An 18,973-nucleotide genomic window follows, 5' to 3' on the forward strand; every position below is an offset into this window, starting at 1 on the left:
ATAATCTTGGGTCGCTCATATAATAATACAATCACTGACAACCTGTTACGCCAAAAAATAAGAAAATACAGATAAAAGAAAAAATGTATAGATATTGTATTATTATTATTATTGGGGGAAACTAAAGGTCCAAATGCAAGAGGAAAAAATATTTAAAAAAAAAAGCGTCGTTCATTTAATGAATACGCATGCGCGTGTATGCAGAGCTATACGTGAGACAAAGCTATACGCAGCCAGACAGGTGAGCTCACTTGCCCTGCCGAGCGTTGACGGAGGAGGAGGTGTTGTTTTTCCTCTTTTTCTTTCCACGCCGGTGTTTGTCGGTAGATAACCATTGGCAACGACTGATTCATCTGTGTTTGTGAGTTATGAGTCTTGTGAAAAGATCTTCCAGAAGATTCCCAATGACCACTGCCATCGCATTTCCGAACTGAAAAAAAGATTTGTGAAGTGACTCCTTTTTTTTTGAATTGATATTGTTTTTTTGTGATATTCCAACGTTGGAAATCATGGGCTGTCTTGGATGTTCCCTCGCTGCTTCGACTCTCACAGCTGTTGTGCTGGGACTGGTGAGTGTTTATCATGGACTTCTTCTTTTTAAGATTATGTTCATTTCTTCTAATTCAGCGTTTCTTTACTTTTTTTTCTCCCGTGACCCTCTCTGGACCATATTTCTTTCTCGTGGCTTCCACCATCATCAAGGAACGAGATTCTTCCTATTCGTTAACTTGATTTTTTTTTTGAGTAAATTTATTGAATGAAGTTCTTTTGATAAATAAGATCGACCTCCTGATCCCTAGGCTAGGAAGTTTAGTAAGCTTTTATGTTTTGAGGGGTCTATGCATGGCCGTCTCAACATCATAGGCTCCGGGCAAAATGATTTTCTGGGGCCTTGTGCTTTTCCTTTTAAACTGTGCACTGTCCAGGCCATAGGCGCCGGAACCTAGGAACTGAGGCCATTTGAGTCCTCAATAAATTTTGTAAAAGGGCTGAGCCGCCGCCCCTTCCCAATAATTCCTGAAAAACACAATGCAATACACCTTCCCTCTCTTGCATATGTGCTCGAGTCCCGTATATACGGAGCGAATAGCAAGTTTCAGCCCCCTCAATATGTTTTCTTCATGTTGGCGCTTCTGGTCCAGGCACTGTCAACAATTGACAATTTTAGTCATTGTCCCGTTTAAAGCAGGGCTTCACAAATCATGTTTTTGTTCACAAAGCATGGTTTTTGTTGAAGAACACGGACATTGGTCCTAAATAATGTTTTTTTGATTACTCCGGGACTAAATAACTTTTTCATGTTAAAAAACGTCCTGAAATGGAATTAGAAAATGTTGTGTCATCCTTAGGCTCCAATTTAGTGATGACACATTGAAAATTTTTTTGGTGCCCATACCGATTTTCTAGTCGCCATGACAACCTGACGCCTGGGATTTGTCGCACCCAGGTTTAAAGGGCCCGTACTTAGCTGGAGAAGTAACAGCTTGCATATTTACATACCTAGTCTCAAAAATCGTTGTTGCAGATCTAATTATGAGCTCCTTCCCCCAACCCCCCCCCCCCCCGCAACTCGGATACAACGTCACGGGCTATGTAGTAAAATCTAGTCTATGTTCTACACGGGATTCTTTCTAAAAATAATCACGCCATCATATACAGAAGTCCGTTACAACGAGTACGGCTTATAATTACAATCTCGATATAACGAGTTATTTGCTGGTGATTGTCAAAGAGCTAATGTTAAAAAAAATCTGTTTATAGCGAGAAGTCCGTTATAACGACAAATTTTTCCCGTGACTGTGAGCTGTCGTTACAACGGACTTCTACTGTATCAAGCTTTATTTCTTCACATGAGGGTTTTGCTCCCATAGCTTGTGGCTCTTGACTACTTGCCATAGCCCAACTTGCGTTTGATTTTAAACCATGCCCCTTATAATATCCCAGGACCGCGGGGGACTGTTTTTTTAAATAGAATAGGTATACGTTACAGTAAATGTGATAAATGAAATTATGCATACTTACCAGGCATTTTGGTAGGTTTGAAAATTTCCCTAACTTTATCACTTAACTTATTACCGGCGATTATGTGTGTGTAGTACCTACACAATCGTCGTTGGTAACTTTAATAAGTACATGCTAAAAAGTATCACTTTTCTACCGGTGATTATGCATAATACCCAAGTGTCACGTCGTTGCCAAACAAACATGATGTACAAAACAAACATGATATACTATACATGATAAATGATATATGCATTGTACATTATATCGGGGTCCGACTATTTATCACACATACTACATATACTCATTTTGATTTTTTCCCCTATTTATCAAATTCCCAAATTACATTAGGGTATTATGCATAATCACAGATAAAGGCGATAAATTTCAAGTATGTATTCATAAAATTTACCAACGACACTTGGTTATTATGTTAATTATGCGTAATCACCAATAGAAGTGATAATGTTTTAATTGTTTATCAAATTTACCAACGACGTTTGGTTATTACGCATATTTGCCGGCAAAAGTGATAAATTTATGAAACTTACCGAAATGATTGGTAAGTATCCATAACAACCGGTTATTATGGTTCATAATAACCGATTTATCACAATCATTATTACATATGCCCGAAACATACTGCAGAACAATCTGGAATAATTTTAAGAAAAGTGTAGAAAACACTATTATATATGGGAATTTTTATTGCAGAATATTTCCAGTAAGCCAAGGGCTCGTTGCAGAACAGTGAAAAACATTCTCGGCATCCATCGCAAATTGTTTTTATCAATGCTTTCGCGTAGGCTTTCACAGCTGGCGTCAAATTCAAAACAAGGACTTTTGACACGGTCCGTTTGACCGTGGTCTTCTAATCATTTCTAACGTTTCACCCGCAGTTGTGGTGGCGTCTTCAGAGTATTTTCACTTCTGAAGATGCGTGCCACAGCTGCGGGTGAAACGATAGAAATTATTAGAAGACACCGACCAAACAGCCCGGTTTGGTTTTTAGCAAAAACAGAGAGCTTGCAATGCTGATCCATGACCTTACCGATATTGCCTATTCTATCATATTTCATAAATTGGCTGCATTTACCGGCGTTGATAACGACCGAATCTGTGAAATAAGAGCAAAAACCTCTGCGAAAAAAAACCCATGACATTGTTAAACAAAAACATCTGTAAAATATTAGGGATGAAACAGATGTATGGAAAACACACAACGATGACGTTTCCTTGGCGTAATATATATCCAATTTTTTTTCCTCCTACAAGTTCTATGACGTAATAACATTATCGCTTTACGGTTAACGTGCGAGCAACAAGTATTTGACGTAGGTTTGAAGTACATTACCACAGGAATTATATTGATAAATATTATGTAACACTAAGCCATGTTTTAACATAGAAAAAGTGTTCATTACTCACACTTTCGCGAGACGTCAACAAAGTTACCTCAACATCCAGGGCCACCTTAACGTGGTCGAGTTTTTGGTCCTCTGAGTGGAATGGTTAACGGAAATTTCGCCTGCCCTAACCGTGTGAGTGACACAGTGTGTGGCTGAGTGACCATATGGGTGACTGTATGAGTGGCCAATTGAAGGGGTGAGTGACCATATGGGTGACTGTATGAGTGATCAAGTTAATGACCGTATGAGTGGACAATTGAAAGGGTGAGTGACCGTATGAGTGAATGGCTAAGTGAGTATGTGAGTGACTGCATTAGTAAATGACCATGTGAGTGGTTGAGTAATTGTATGAGTGCCGGAGGGAGTATGCTCACTCATACGGTTACTCAATCACTCACAGTCACTCACTTGATCATTCATATGGTCACTCAATTGGTCACTTATGTGATCATTCACGCACCCATACAATCACTTACTTGGTCACTCATACGTAAAACCCCTTGGTCACTGATGCGGCCACTCATCCAATCACGTGGTCACTCACATAATCAGTCATTTACTTGGTGACTCATACGGTCAAGGCAGGCGAAATTTCCGGGAGGAAGATACGTATTAGGGACGAAATGTCTGAGGCGCAATTTCCAGATTCCGAGTCGAATATAGGCGTAAATTTTTATTTTAGATGCTTATATATACTGTTTAAACATTTTTCTATCATCAAAAGGACCCTTTGGCCCACCCGGAAAGACGCCGCTGCCGTCACCCAATGCTATTCATGTATAAAAATATGGAATTTAGCCACTGTTGTGTAATCACGACGAATATCGAGCTACCGTCACCTGTCTACGCACACAAAGGAAAAAAAAAAGAACCACAATCTGGTCTATTTTTGTGTTTCCAGCTGCGCCCTGGAATGAGTCAGAGAGATGCATTCAAGTTGTACATAACCCATTCAAAATATTATTATTACTCTCTGTTTTCTTTTTATCTGCAATTTGAATGAGTTGATTCTCCCGAGAGGGAAAAAATAGAAAAGGGTGCAACTCTTTTTAGACAGTCAATAGAGGAATCGAAATGTAGTCCCGAAGGAACGCTTCTATGGAGAAATCTTTTAAGAAAAGTCAGTTTGAATGGCCGGTTTTCTTGCTGTTTCTATCTAATCCACCCATTCTGGTTGAAAATCTGGTCACTAGAGTGGCGTCTTGATTCGTTCAGGATGTTTCAGCCCCCCACGATAATTCAGCGCATTCCCAAACAAGTTTTTGTGTGCAATTAGTGGCATGTTAACGGGTACGCGAAATGGTGGAAGAATTTCTATTAATTATGAAGTCATTTCTTTTTCATCAATGTTCCAAAATGTCTTTTTTCTTCCGTTAATTCTTGAAATTCTTAAATGTTTCAACTAATTCTGAATTTTTATTAATTTTCAAATGATTTTTTATAATTATTTCTTTTACTTAATTTTGAAATTCTCTTCCTTTGAATTCTTAGTTTTTTTTCATGCTTTTTCACTCCTATGTCTTTCATTGATGCCTAAATTTTTTTAATAATTCTGGAATTATTTCTCATTCATTCCTAAATTCTTTCAATAGTTTTGAAAATCGATCATTGAATCACCCATAAATTCTAAAAAAATAATTTTCTCGAAGATTCTTAATGCTTTCATTAATTCCGAACTTATTTCTGCTATCAATTATGAACAATAATTTCTTTTATCAATTATGAACAATAATTTCTGCTATCAATTATGAACAATAATTTCTTTTATCAATTATGAACAATAATTTCTTTTATCAATTATGAACTTATTTCTTTTATCAATTATGAACTTATTTCTTTTATCAATTATGAACTTATTTCTTTTATCAATTATGAACTTATTTCTTTTATCAATTATGAACTTATTTCTTTTATCAATTATGAACTTATTTCTTTTATCAATTATGAACTTATTTCTTTTATTAATTATGAACTTATTTCTTTCATTAATTCTAAAACTATTTCACGAGAATTCCGTAATCATATTTCATGTATTAATTCCTAAATTTTTCTCTTTTATTAACTTCTAAATTTTTTCTTCCATCAGTTCTCAAGCCATTTCTTTCATTAATTCTGAATTCTCGTTCCCCTCTGAATTTTCATCATTGGCGAAATCCCTTCTTTCGTGAATCCTAAAATTATTACTTTATAAATATTTTTTTACTCATTTTTTTTCATTCCTTTCATTTATTCGTACATTTTTTAATTGAATCTAGAATTCTTCCTCTCATTAATTTCTAATTTTTGCTATTAATTCTTGAGTTTTTCGTGTCACTTATTCCTAAATTTTTTATTTATTCCGAAAATTTTCCTCTCTTATGAGATTAAATTTTTTTCAATAAATCTAAAACTCTCTCTTACTCATTTCTGATTTTTAAAATTTTTCCAAACTAATTCTGAGTTAATTCATCTGATTAATTTATAAATTTTTTTCATTAATTCTGAAGATTAATTATTATACCATGAAAACAAAAACTATTTCTTTCATTGATTCTTGAATGTTTCCATTAATTCTGAAATTATTTCTTTCATCGATTCATAAATTTTTCCTTTCACGAATTCATAATTTTTTTCCTTTCATCAATTTTTCAAATTATTTCTTTCATTATTTCCGAATTCTTATCATTTCTGAGTTTTTATCATTGGCACAAAAGCATTTCACTCATTAGTTCTGAATTTTCTTTTTTTTTTCCCCAATAAGGTTAACTATGGTTTAACTAAGGTTTAACTCCTGAAATTATACTTGTTTTTAATTTTTAATTATTTCTTTCGTGAGTTCTGAATTTTCGTTATTTCTAAAACTATTTAACCTTCATTAAAATTATGGAACTCTGATATTTCTAATATTATTTTGATATAAAATTATACGATTTATTTCTAATTGCTATTAAAATTATTTATTTCTAATAATCTTTCTTCCATTTCTTCTGTAATTTTTTATTGCTCAAATTATTTCTTTCATTGATTCCAAAATTTTATTTTTCAAATTATTTCTTTCATTATTTTTCAAATTATTTCTTTCATTATTATTCAAATTATTTCTTTCATTATTTTTCAAATTATTTCTTTCATTATTATTCAAATTATTTCTTTCATTATTTTTCAAATTATTTCTTTCATTAATTTCCAAATGTTGTTATTTTTCAAATTATTTCTTTCATTATTTTTCAAATTATTTCTTTCATTATTTCTGAAAATGTTTAATTTTTAAAACTTTTTAATTTCTAAAATTATTTTTTTCACTATTTTTTATTCATTGCGCTCAATTTGTTTTTGGAGGAATATGGATCAGCGTGTTTCAAAAGGCTATTATTTTCCAGCATTTCTGTACATTCAGTAATTATGCACGCCTTCTTTTAGGTGCCGACCTTTTCCTCCAAAAATATTCGAACTAGGCCGTATTTGAAATGGATTAAAAGTGCTTGAAGACGGAAGTTTCACTCAATTGATTGCCGATGAGACGCACTAATAGAAATCCCAAATACAGGACAGCATGGGTGGTCGCGCATTCTTATGTAAATCAGGCAATATTTCTCGCATGGTCAGAAAGGTGTTCGTTCCTCATATCGTCCAAAAACATCGTTCTTTGGAATTGTTGACAGAATATTTCTCCTGTTTACGAGACATTTCTGTAGACACTCGAGGAATATTTGCGCCTTGAAATACTTACCCGGGTGTCTGTTTTTAGATGTGACGTCCTTTAACGACCGTTCATCGGATGAGCCGCTTGACTTATTTACAATAATCGTTGGAATGCTACTAAACGATGAAACGACACGCTTTTTTTAATCCCCTCCTCCTCATCTTTCTCCCTTAATTATGTGACTCCTGAACCAGAAATGGTTTTTGAAACGATAAGTACAAATTATCTTATAAGCTGGTACGTTCATACCGTTCCGTCAAAAACAAGATAATCCGTTGAAAAAAAATGATAACTTTTTTTTTATTTACCAAACATGACCGAATATGGGAACCGCGTAATGCGCTTGAAATTGCACCGAACGTAGTAATATGACTGATTCTCAATTACTGTGTAACACTGCTTCATGGTGTCGCACAATAGCCTTGAAAACATGGGAGGAATTCCACGAAACATCTCATTCTCAAGTGTGAGAATTTGTGCCCATATATCTCTTTCAGACCAGAGCATTCATTTTTTGGAATTCACAAGATGTTTTTGCATTTTTGCATATAATTGCATACTAAACAAAAACATTAAAACCATAATGCAAATATTGTTATTACATGTTTTTTCAAAATTAATTATAAATAATTTTTGTGAAAAGTAAATATATATAATTTTGTGGGAAGCAAAACAGTCTAGTTAGTTTTGTACAAAACAATGGAATTTCAAATTAGTTTCGGTAATTTGTATTTTGTGAAGGGTCCGAATTCAGAACTTCGTTAAGGGTCCATTTTTCATATTCAGAATTTTGTGAAGGGTCCGGAAAATGGACCCGAAGTTTCGCTAGACCCTTGAAATGGTACAAGAAATTTCTAATTCGAAACTTAAATTAGTTCATAATTTAAAATTAGTTCATAACTGCACAAGTAGAAGAATAATCAATGATCAATAATCTATAGTAAAACCTCCCTATAACGGCCATCTCCCAATAGCGACCACATTTTCACGGTCCCATTAGTGGCCGTTCTTGGGAGGTTTTACTGTATATTATTGATCATTGATCTGAGATTATTCTTGTGCTTGTGCAGTTATGAACTAATTGCGAATTAGAAATTTCTTGTACCATTTCAGGGATTAAGAGATTATAGCACATGAAAAGACGATCCATTCTGTAACTGATTATGATAGTTATATAATTGATTATTTTAAAACTTGATTAGGAATATATTTTGATAATACAAATTTGATAATTTATTAGATTAATCGATCTACAGCACTATTATGACATCCTAAAATTCGGGCTTGCAGTGCTCAAGTAGAACACAACAAGTGAGAAAAACTGATATGGGCCAAGACGGTGTGTACCAGCAACCCCAAATGGCTCTTTGTTTACACTGGACTTTCAACTAGACCCTCTTTTCCAGGGCGTTCCTAAGTTCAATCCGATAGCTGAAGACATAGGCGCTGATATACATTCTTGTTAAAAAAAATATTGACATATTCCCTCTCCAAAAATTAATGCCCTGGACATTTCTCTATTCCTATATACGAGCATAATTTTTTAGATTTTTTTTAATTTCTCCACAATCTTCTTTTAATACCACGACTCAACTCACCGGTTGAAGATGGCTGGATGGACCTGCAAAAGATAGGCTACTATCATTAATTCTCATTTTATCTAATTTCTTGCCAATCTTGTCATTCTTTTAATTTCCCACCAATTTTGCCATTTTTATTTCTTGCCAATTTTTATTTCTTTCCATTCTAGACTTCTTTTATTTCCTGTCAATTTTGCCAATCTTGCCAGTTTTTGATTTCTTGTCAATCTTGCCATTTTTTTTCATTTCTCCCCAATCTTCTTTTAATACCACGGCTCACCAGTTGAAGATGGCTGGATTAATAGACACCGAACTGTGACAATGCAACCTGCAACAGATACTATCATTAATTCTCATTTTATCTAATTTCTTGCCAATCTTGTGATTTTTTTAAATTTCCCACCAATTTTGCCATTTTTTTTATTTCTTGCCCATCTTGCCAATTTTCATTTCTTGCCATTCTAGACTTTTTTTACTTCCTGTCAATTTTGCCGTTTTTAAATTTTTTGCCAATTTTGCCAGTTGTTTTCATTTCTCCCCCAATTTTCTTTTAATACCACGGCTCCCCGGTTGAAGATGGCTGGATTAATAGACACCGAATTCGTTTGAGGTACTTTCAATAACAGTATTCATCGGTAAAATGGCCCTCGAAAAAAGAAGAAACAATTTGTGTAAGTGTATAAAGGGGGGTCATCCCTCCAAACAACATTTTCAGGGTCGTTCCTACGTGGATTTTTTCATTCAATTTCTCGTTATTTTTTTTGTTACATAACACGATTTTGGCGGAGGAAAGATTTTAGTCTGTCTTTTCTGTGACATTTTTTTTCCCCCTGGGAGAAATAAAACAAAAACAATCTACCATTGTTCTTCAGACGTCGCTTTTTTTTCTTCTCTTCCTCATGGTGGAAAAATGAAGAAAAATCATGTGGTGCCATCATCTACGGGCATTATCATGAGTAGCTACTTGTATGCCTATAACTTCAGATTTCTCAAGTACTAGTTATTTTGAAAAAAAAAAACAGTTTTCTTTTTTCATTTTCCTCTCAGTTGCGTAGATATGACGTGATTACGTGTGCGAGTCCTTATTTTTTCTTCTTTTTTACGCTAATGGAAACTATGCTATGAGAATTTCGTGAAATTCGAGTATATATATATATATATATATATATATATATATATATATATATATATATATATATAATTATTGTTTTTTCCCCTTAAAATTCAATTTCAAGTACATAATTTAGCAGACAGAGAGCCATTTATCATTCTTTCCTGAATAAATACACACCTTCCCCCTAAATGACATGCTGTGGTTAAATTTTAATCCATTAGAGGAGATTCTTAATTTTCAATCTGCAGGGAAAAGCGACCTGGAAAATCAAAGGAAATGCAGTCTACGGCACTTAGTGTGATCTCATTGGGACTCGGGGTTTCTGATAACATTAAACAAATGATATCTATATCCAAAAGTTCTGTTTACAATTACAGTGACCCTACATCCCGTTTGGTCAAACTAGAGATGTAAAATTCTCGAGAAAAATTTTAAGGAGAATTTTCTTGAGAATATTCTCTCTCATAGAGGGGAATATTCTCTGGAAGGACTATTATTATAAATAACTTGAGAATATTCTTATTATTATTGATGAGAATATTCTTATTATTATTGATGAGTATATTCTTATTATTATTGATGAGAATATTCTTATTATTATTGATGAGAATATTCTCCTGTTATTTATAATATATATAATGTCCTTGAAAATATTCTTTGGAAGGACTATTTTCACAAATTACTGGGGAATATACTCATCGAAAATAACAAGAATTATTCTGAAGTTATTTGTAACAGTCCTTCCCGAAAATATTCTCGAGTATTCTCCTCGATGAGGATATTCTTCAATTATTTATAATAGTAGTCCTTCCAGAGAGTATTCTCAAGAATATTTGTAATAACGTGTTATAATAAATAATTTCTATGAATAACTTGAGAATAATTCTTATTATTTTCGATAAGAATATTCTCTAGTAATTTATAATAGGAGTCCTTTGAGAATATCATTGAGAATGTTCTCTGTCCCCGTCAAGAAGACGGGAACATTGAAGTTTGCAGCCCACAATATTAAAGTTTAAAAGCAAGAAAAAATGAAACACGCATGGCTGTATTGCACAACTTGCAAAAAAATGTGAGTGATACAGAATTCAAGTGTATGTACGTTGAAGAAAACAATAGTTCAGTCCTTTGTCAATCAACTGTGGTTTAATGTCTTTTGTTGTGAACTTATTTCTGAAAATTTATCTAATTTTGAAATAATTTTTTAAAGTTTTAATCTAAATGTTTCTAAAATCTTTATAACCGAACTTTTAAAACCTCTCAGACCTGGAGAATATTCTGACAATATTCTCGTTCTCTGAGAATATTCTCACCTCACATCTCTAGGTCAAACGGGACGAATGGTAAAAGGGTATTGGTTAAAAATGGGACAACTGTTTTTCTTTCCCACATTATTGGTTCCAAAGTGTTCGATCGTTTCCATTTTTTTTTAAAATTGTATTCTAAAACGGGACTTCTTTTTCCCTCTCCCCTTTTAGCTAGGCATTCTGCATTTCTGTTATTCAGGCATTATGAGGAGTTAAAATGGAACCGTCTAAAATGTTTCTTACAAGTTACGATATTTTTTTTAATGTACATAATATATTTCGTAGATAGATCCATTGAGAAAGTCTCCGGAGCGGGGGGGGGGGGGAAAGAATTAATTTGGTCAATTGAAAGAAACTGATCAAGAACTGCAGGAAAGCGCTTTTTGTTTTCGTCATACATTTGCCTTCACACATAGGAAGGCCATTGCAAAGGCAACTCCACACGTTGAATCACAGCGAATACTATATAGTGATTACGACATTGAGTACAGAAATGTTTGTCAGTAATAGGGGGGTAAATAGGGGGTTTTTTCCTGTAAACGATGATTTACAGGAAAAAAATTATGTTTGCTTAAACCTTTGCTTCATAATGCGGGGAAAAAAACTTTCGACGGAAAAAGACAACATTATCCGAATTCTCGATAACTGTAAACGGGTTTTCCCCATGTTAATTGAGTAATTGAGTAATGAGGTCTAAAAAATCCACTCAGTCAAACTGGACTCGAAAGTCATTGCTACTTTAAGGGGGTTGGTGTACGATCTTGGCTTCCCATATTTTCCTATGGGAAAAATCTCCTTCCTTTAACAATGGTTTCTCGACTGCAACAATCATTTCGGGATTGACACTGTTCCCAAATAACACACGGAAAAGGGAAAGACAATTTACTAATATTACCGACACATACGCGTCAAATCTCCAAGTGTGGAGAAAATCCGGCCTGCTACTAGTACACGGAGAGGTCCACTGCATAATTTAAAAATTAAACACACCTATAATGTTAGACATTATACAGTTGGACAAAGTGATGCATGTTTTCATAAACCAATACCGTATTTCCTGTTGTTATCGGTCTACAAATGCGGCTGATGCGGCTAACATTTCAATAGTAGAGAATATACGGAAATTTTTCGATATACAGTATTTACATTCACTGATGCTTAAATTTAAGCCCGGAAATTACTCTCGTATTTTATTCGGGACGCTTCAGTTGAGTAGTGGCGTATGAGACATCGTGCGAGAGTGGAACTTTTCCACGAGGTAATTGAAAAAAATTTCCATGTAATGATGACCAAAGTGCACGAATCACATTGATTTGCATTGCAAATCACCGATACGATTCCATGACAATAGACAGAGGGAAAAAGTTACACACACACACACACACACAGAAGGAAAAAAAATGAAAACAGCAGAAACCTGTCTGAAAAGAGTTTTCATCGAATTTTCATCCAATTTCTATGGAAATGAATCTTCCAAAAGCAAAGAAAAAGCAAGAAATTGATCATTTTTTGAGGGTCGGTGACCGAAACCACGAATCGAAAAAAAAAAAATTCACTTTTTTTTTTATTGCTCTGGAAAGACTAAAATCAATTCATTTAGTCGCGTTCAACGAATGCGTGTGTTTACGGATGACTTCGTTTTTTTTCTCACCAAATTATTCATGGAATGCTTAAGTTTTCGCAAAAGAAGACGAAACGTGTTTCATTTCACCATCAATCCATCACGAATTACTGGAAAAGCTACCGCGTTAGCATTACACATGATGGATTATTACTGAAGTACGCCCTTCAAATTTTGAGTCTCCATATTCTCTTCATTTTTTTCCCCTTTTCTTTTCCATGATAGGGGTTCGCTCTGTTAAGAGATGCAATACAGTGAAAACCTCTGACAGGGCCACTTTTTTTGTGTGACCCAGCATTTTCCCCCCGTATAAATTAGAAAAGGGACTGTGTACGTTCAGGAGTTCTTAACTTTTTAGCCACGCCCTAAAATAAACAATATGATCAATTTTGCTACGCATTCAACTGTTTTCTGTTTCAAAATTTAGTGAAGCCAGTGACGCAATAAGTGCATTTATAACAAGACTGTAAGCGGATTTCTACGACCCATCTCGGAAGCCATGTGACCCAAATTTGGATCGCGATTCAAAGGTTAAAAACACTCGCATTAATTCCCCTCTATTCCAGGGTTCCTTAGAAAGGAAATGGTAGTCCTCTCAAAGAGGATTTTAAGGTTTTAATATGAAGTATACCCCCCCCCCCCCCAAAGCAGAATGGTTGGCGTTGTTCTGCAACGAACCTTCAACTGACTGGAAATGTTCTGCGATAAAAATTCTCATGTCGACGATTACGGCATATTCTGCTTCTATATCATTAGATGGACGCACTGCTCGCAAAACCTGTCATCAAATCCGCGGGTTAATTGCACTGGGACCCCCCCCCCCCTCCATAAGATGGTTAGTTGCACCGGCGAGGGGGTAGATAATTTTCACCGAAAGTTATTCTCTTATCTATAGTAAATGCTATTGGAAGTAGTGTGTATTTAGGGTGAACATAAGTCCCGTTTGTCCCGGGAAAATCCCGTATTTTTACGTATTTTCAACAAAGCCTATTCGAATTTTTATTCCGTCGAAGTTATTCTTCAACTCGTAAATTGTTGATAATTACAAATATATATAAGTAATGATATTCATCTCACATACCTGCCATGTTTACGAACGTTTCATTTCGTGGAATTCATGGGAATTCTCTGTAATTTGCAATAGTGCTTCATTTCCCGCTATAACCAAGGAGGTTATTGTTCCCCCTCTGCACTTCTAATGTAGTTAATTTAATGTAATAATGTAGTTTTCCAACCTCCTTTGCCAGCGCCAGTCCTAAACCTGGTATAAAGCGTGAAGAAAAATGATGCGTAGAGGCGGGAGGCATCTATCAACAATCGGCAACAGCAGGAAAGGGAGGGGGGGGGGGTGGAGGGCGTCTAGTGAAATTCGGACATGGATAACAAGAGTGAAGCAGTGCAATTCGGTAGCCACGTCTACTTTACAATGCATTGAACATTGAAGGACCGGACGCACCCCGCTTCCCATCTCAAGGAGATATCAAAGCGTTCTCGAAAGATGGGTGCATCCGGAATTTTATTAAATATGTATATATATATATATATATATATATAAATTTGTGTAACAGAATAACAAGTCCAATTACAGAAGTATAAATCAACGGAATAATTATGATAAATCGTGATCTAAGAATCGAAATCTAAATTGATATTATAATGTCCTTGGCACGTCCGGACTCGATAATCAAATTCCGTTGGTGGCGGTCCGTCCGCGTTCGTTGGATGTCACTAGTCGTGTAGGCCGTACAACGACGAATCGATGTCATGTTTGCGTCACATGCATGGTCCAAGTGTCCAAGTCAGCCAATGTTCGGACACCCAGATGTTTTAGCTCATTCTAGGCAGACATTCCTGTTCCATAAGCATCCTACGTCTTAATTCTCCTGGGCAATTAGGAGATTTTCATCATTCCCGAAGCTACATCAGCGGTAAAAATCCCCACAAAATAGTTTTTCCTGCCCTTTTTCTTAAAATTCTTCCAGCACTGCAGTAGAACTAATTCTCTCTGTGACGTACGTCGAAGATTTCGGCATGTTCTGCTTTTGGGGGTGTCCGAGATCTGAAGAGAATTGCATCCTTTAGTTTCTTGTATTAGCCTGAGATTTTCATCCGTTAATAATGAGTCTTGTGTTTGATTTAGAGCTTATCTAGTATGCGGCTTTTCTCATAGGCTGAGTTTGGGAGAAACATAATTGGGCATGCTTCAAGAAGCATGGGGAAAAAATGTTTTCTTCCCTCATGGCGTTTGACACCAGTCCGTGCTGCTAGAGCTCCGTGAAATAGTAGGCTGACTCATCCGCCGCATTTGAGTGAAAGCGTGACGTCAGTATCATCACCATATCTTATCTCTGTTCTCTATCTTGCTTTTCTTCAACAATTCTGAGCGCTAAGAAGGTGCAGCGCTCAAAAATGGACGGTCTCCGCTTTCCGTTATAGGTGCGTTATGTGCGGCCATTATATCGGGGTGGGGGGCAAGGAGGCCAAAACATTGATTCACTGCAATTAGTGTTTTTCGATTTTCCAACTTTAAGGCATGAATGCGTTAGACCTGATCCTGATACATTTTGGGAAGTAAATCGGCAGTGATTCGCATTAGGGTGGGGCTCAATCGAATATTTTATCAGGAAGATTCAAAGTAAATTAAAATTATTTCTGCAGAATATTAGGCATCATGTAAATAGTCCCATAAATTCGGAAAGTGAAAGGACGTGGGTTCGATTCCCCGCAGGGGCCGCTGAATTTTCTCTCTTTCCAAAATATATCTTCGCAACAGCCAGTTGTTAAAAACCTTCGTATGGTAGCGGAGAGTGACGTCATCCTTGTATAAGTAGCCATCTGGTGGCAGCGTCAGCAGTTGTGAGCTTGGCCTGAGTCTGGTCCGGCCGTCCATCTACGGTCCCTTTCAGTGTACACGAGCTCCAAGGAAAGATTGAAAGATTCGGTGCCTCTGTAGTCTAGTGGTCTAGGGCGTGGGTTCGATTCCCCGCAGGGACCGCTGAATTTTCTCTCTTTCCAAAATATATCTTCGCAACAGCCAGTTGTTGAAAACCTTCGAATTCGTAAATAGATTAAAAGCTCATGAAAATGTAAGGAATTTGTATATTTAAATGTGGTTTGCGATTATTCTCAACGAAGGCGGATTTTTTTCGTATTAAAAAGAAATCTGGTTCAGATTTTTGTTGATAGAGAGTGCTGTAAACCAGTCCGACAGGAGTGACTGAACTTGAAACTTTCTTCAATCTATCCTGTGTCCGAAACGCTCATAAACCTTCAGCCGGTGATTCATGGTCGAGGTAAAACAACTGCACCAACAGTGTGCGTTATCCACCAATGCCAACATCACAATGAAATGAATCCTTATGTTTGCGGCAGTTTCAGGAAAATTCACAGAAATAGTAATCGCACACTATTTTTTATAGGACTCTGATTCTCTCATATTTTCAGTGATTTGCTTTCGTGCAGATCCCTCTACCGACAAAAATTCCTTTACGAAAAAAAAAAAAGTTCACTTACAGACAATTTTTCATCGTAAACTGAACGTTTGTAAGAAACGATTCATTAGTTGGAAAAAAAAAACGTCTTCTGTTAGTGCATTTAATATTATTATTTTCAATTCGCGTAGATGGTGGTGGGCGATGAACGACCGGGGGAACCAGTTTCGTGAGGAAGTTTCCATACCAAATGGGGAGAATAATGCGTGCGAATGTATATAGAGTACGCCATGCACGAATGAGGTTCCGAGTATAAAATCGTTTTCAATTAAGAGTTTAATGATAGATCATCAAACTAAAAATTCACGAGGAAAGAAATGAGTTATATAGGAAGCGTGTTTGTGTGTTGTGTGTGATTGCGGAATGGAAGTATGATTTGATGATGCTACGCTTGGTGGTTGAAGGAAAAAAAAAAAGGCGTTTTTCTCCTCTCATTAGTTTACTTAATAGCACCATAAGAGAAATATACATCAAATGAAATAATGGTAATAAACCAGTTTATATGACTGATGCTATCAGCGGTTGCGGACGTGATGCTCTTCTATGATACGATCGAAAAATGGTGGAATACAAAATGGATTTTTCCTCCAAGCATGTGTGTTGATGTGCTGGGTAGCTGCTGAGTAGAGTAACATCACGCGTGCCTACGTCGATCAGGGATCAGATTCATTGGAGTACATCATCGATGTTCAGTTTGATAGCAAAAATGTGTTTTCTTTAAAAAAAAAAATGTTCAAGATTATTTATACTGGAGGAATAGTTCGCATGATTATGACAGTGAAACCTCGTTACGACGACACTCGATATAATGATAAATCACTCTACAACGATGTTTTTTTAAATCTTGTTTGGAAATGCCTGTACTGTAGTTCTCAATGTTTCCAAGCCCGCGGCCCGGTTTCATTCATTTTTGTGAGTCGAAGTCCCGGTCAAACACACGACCAACGGAAAATGAATGAGGAAAAATAAAACGGCTAATCACTATCGGCAGCCCGGTATGAATGATATCAGGTACCGGTCCGCGGCCCGCGGTTGGGAAACACTGCTCTAATATGTTAAATCGCTGCTTCTCGACTGTCTTTCTACCACGATATTTTTTCGTGGTCCACAGAGTATCGTTTTATATCGAGGTTTCACCGTATAAATAATTGCAAAGACTGAAGCAAAAACTACCAAGTGTTGGTATTTATGCAATGTTATATAACGACATAATCAAAGTTATAATTACCATAATACTATCTCGAATCGAGTATAAGTTAGTACAAATATTACATTTTCACTGGGGAAAAAAATATAGAAGTTATTTACTTTCCATATAAGCACGAATACACTATGTTACCAAAAGTATTGAAACCACCTTTTGGTGACTGACTGTGCTCGAGTGTTCGGAGTCCGCTTGTTTTTCCATTTTGAAAGGACTTGAAAAATAAGAAGAAAGAGAAATCAACCAGATGGTTAAAAGACTCATACTATCTATCCTAGCCTACCACCACAGAGCACTGAGACGATTTACTACCATTTTATATCCGCAGAAGTGATTGTTGGAATTAATTATATGGAAAATATAACTTTGCGGTGTTCTTCCCGTGATCTTGTGGTGCTGCCATCTGGCTTGCGTATTGTGAAGTGAAAATTGCAGTTGCCTGAATTTTTGTGTTATTTAAGTATCGTGTTGAAGGTCTGCTCTCAGCTGAGAGATTTTTTCGAATGGGAGTCAGACTTACAATCGCACCTCGAAGTTGGAAATCGAATCACTGTTGAACCCTACATAGTATAAGGAATATTTGTTCCCTGAAATTTCCTTGTGCGAAGCGCGGCTGGCTCTAAATCGGGATTCGAGGCTCAATTGTGCAATGATGATACCCTGGTTTTTCATCCTAAATTTTTTTTCCCCTTAGGATTTCGGATAACAAATGTTGTAGCTGATATGGAAACCAATAGTGGGCTTGACTATGTATTGCATTTTCTTTAATACAGTTCTCTCTTCCAATAGGCTCGAATACTTTCGGGAAGTTTATATGCATAGAAGAAACATCTGATATGCACCGTAAAAGCTTCTTATTTCGTTCTAAAAAACATCAGGTCCTCCCACACTAATATTACGATTCTAGTTTTCGACAGATTATTATGTATAGTCGCTCGGAATCCAATAAAAAAAGGCTACATATTTTACAAAAAAAAAAAAAAGAGAGGAAGAAATATCTCTTCATGCGTAGGAATCCCTCCATTACGTCTTGTCTGCTTATCTGTACATGCAAAGGTGTTTATTATAACAAAGGATTGCGTGAGTGGTGATTGATAATGAAATATTCAAAGGGAAACAACAAAAAAAAAAAAAAACAAAGACGGCATTAGGTCAGCCTTGAGGAAAACAGGTCATTTGAAGACAGGAAAGTTGACTTTTTTTTTCTTTTACTTCATCTTATTAAAATGAAATAGTTATTTTGTGCGTTGAGTTTCTTTAAATCTCATTCCAAATGTTTCTAAATTTCGCTTCGCGGAAATGTGCATCGTATTCGTCTGAAGGTCGGTCCCGTGCTCCAAATTGTGAATCGCTCCACCGCGAGAGTGATTGACTTGCATGCACATGCCCATGAGCAGAATGTCTAGATACGATGGGAAAAAAAAAGGCGTGGTATCAAGGCTAAATCCGACCATTTTCAGATGTTTGCCATGGGCTAATAGTGAAGGTTATGTAGTAAGTCACGATACTGTTTTCTGTTATTGGCCATTGTGAAGTACTCCGAACGAATTCGATTTAATAGATA

The 18,973-nt window shown here is 35.9% G+C and overlaps 1 protein-coding gene across 1 annotated transcript in view; it reads left to right on the forward strand.

The window, feature by feature from the left end:
• Positions 1–243: 243 nt before the first annotated feature.
• Positions 244–18,973, forward strand: part of LOC149088439 (uncharacterized) — a 60,658-nt gene continuing 41,928 nt past the window's right edge. The window contains exon 1 of the mRNA XM_089247531.1: positions 244–569. Within this exon, the coding sequence (XP_089103657.1) occupies positions 510–569 (60 nt within the window). The 5' untranslated portion in view covers positions 244–509. The remainder of the gene's footprint in view (positions 570–18,973) is intronic.

This window comes from Pholcus phalangioides, unplaced genomic scaffold (assembly GCF_987345545.1).
Source record: "Pholcus phalangioides strain wild (caught in Gottingen) unplaced genomic scaffold, Ppha-v1.0 ptg000003l_1, whole genome shotgun sequence".
Taxonomy (NCBI): Eukaryota; Metazoa; Arthropoda; class Arachnida; order Araneae; family Pholcidae; genus Pholcus; species Pholcus phalangioides.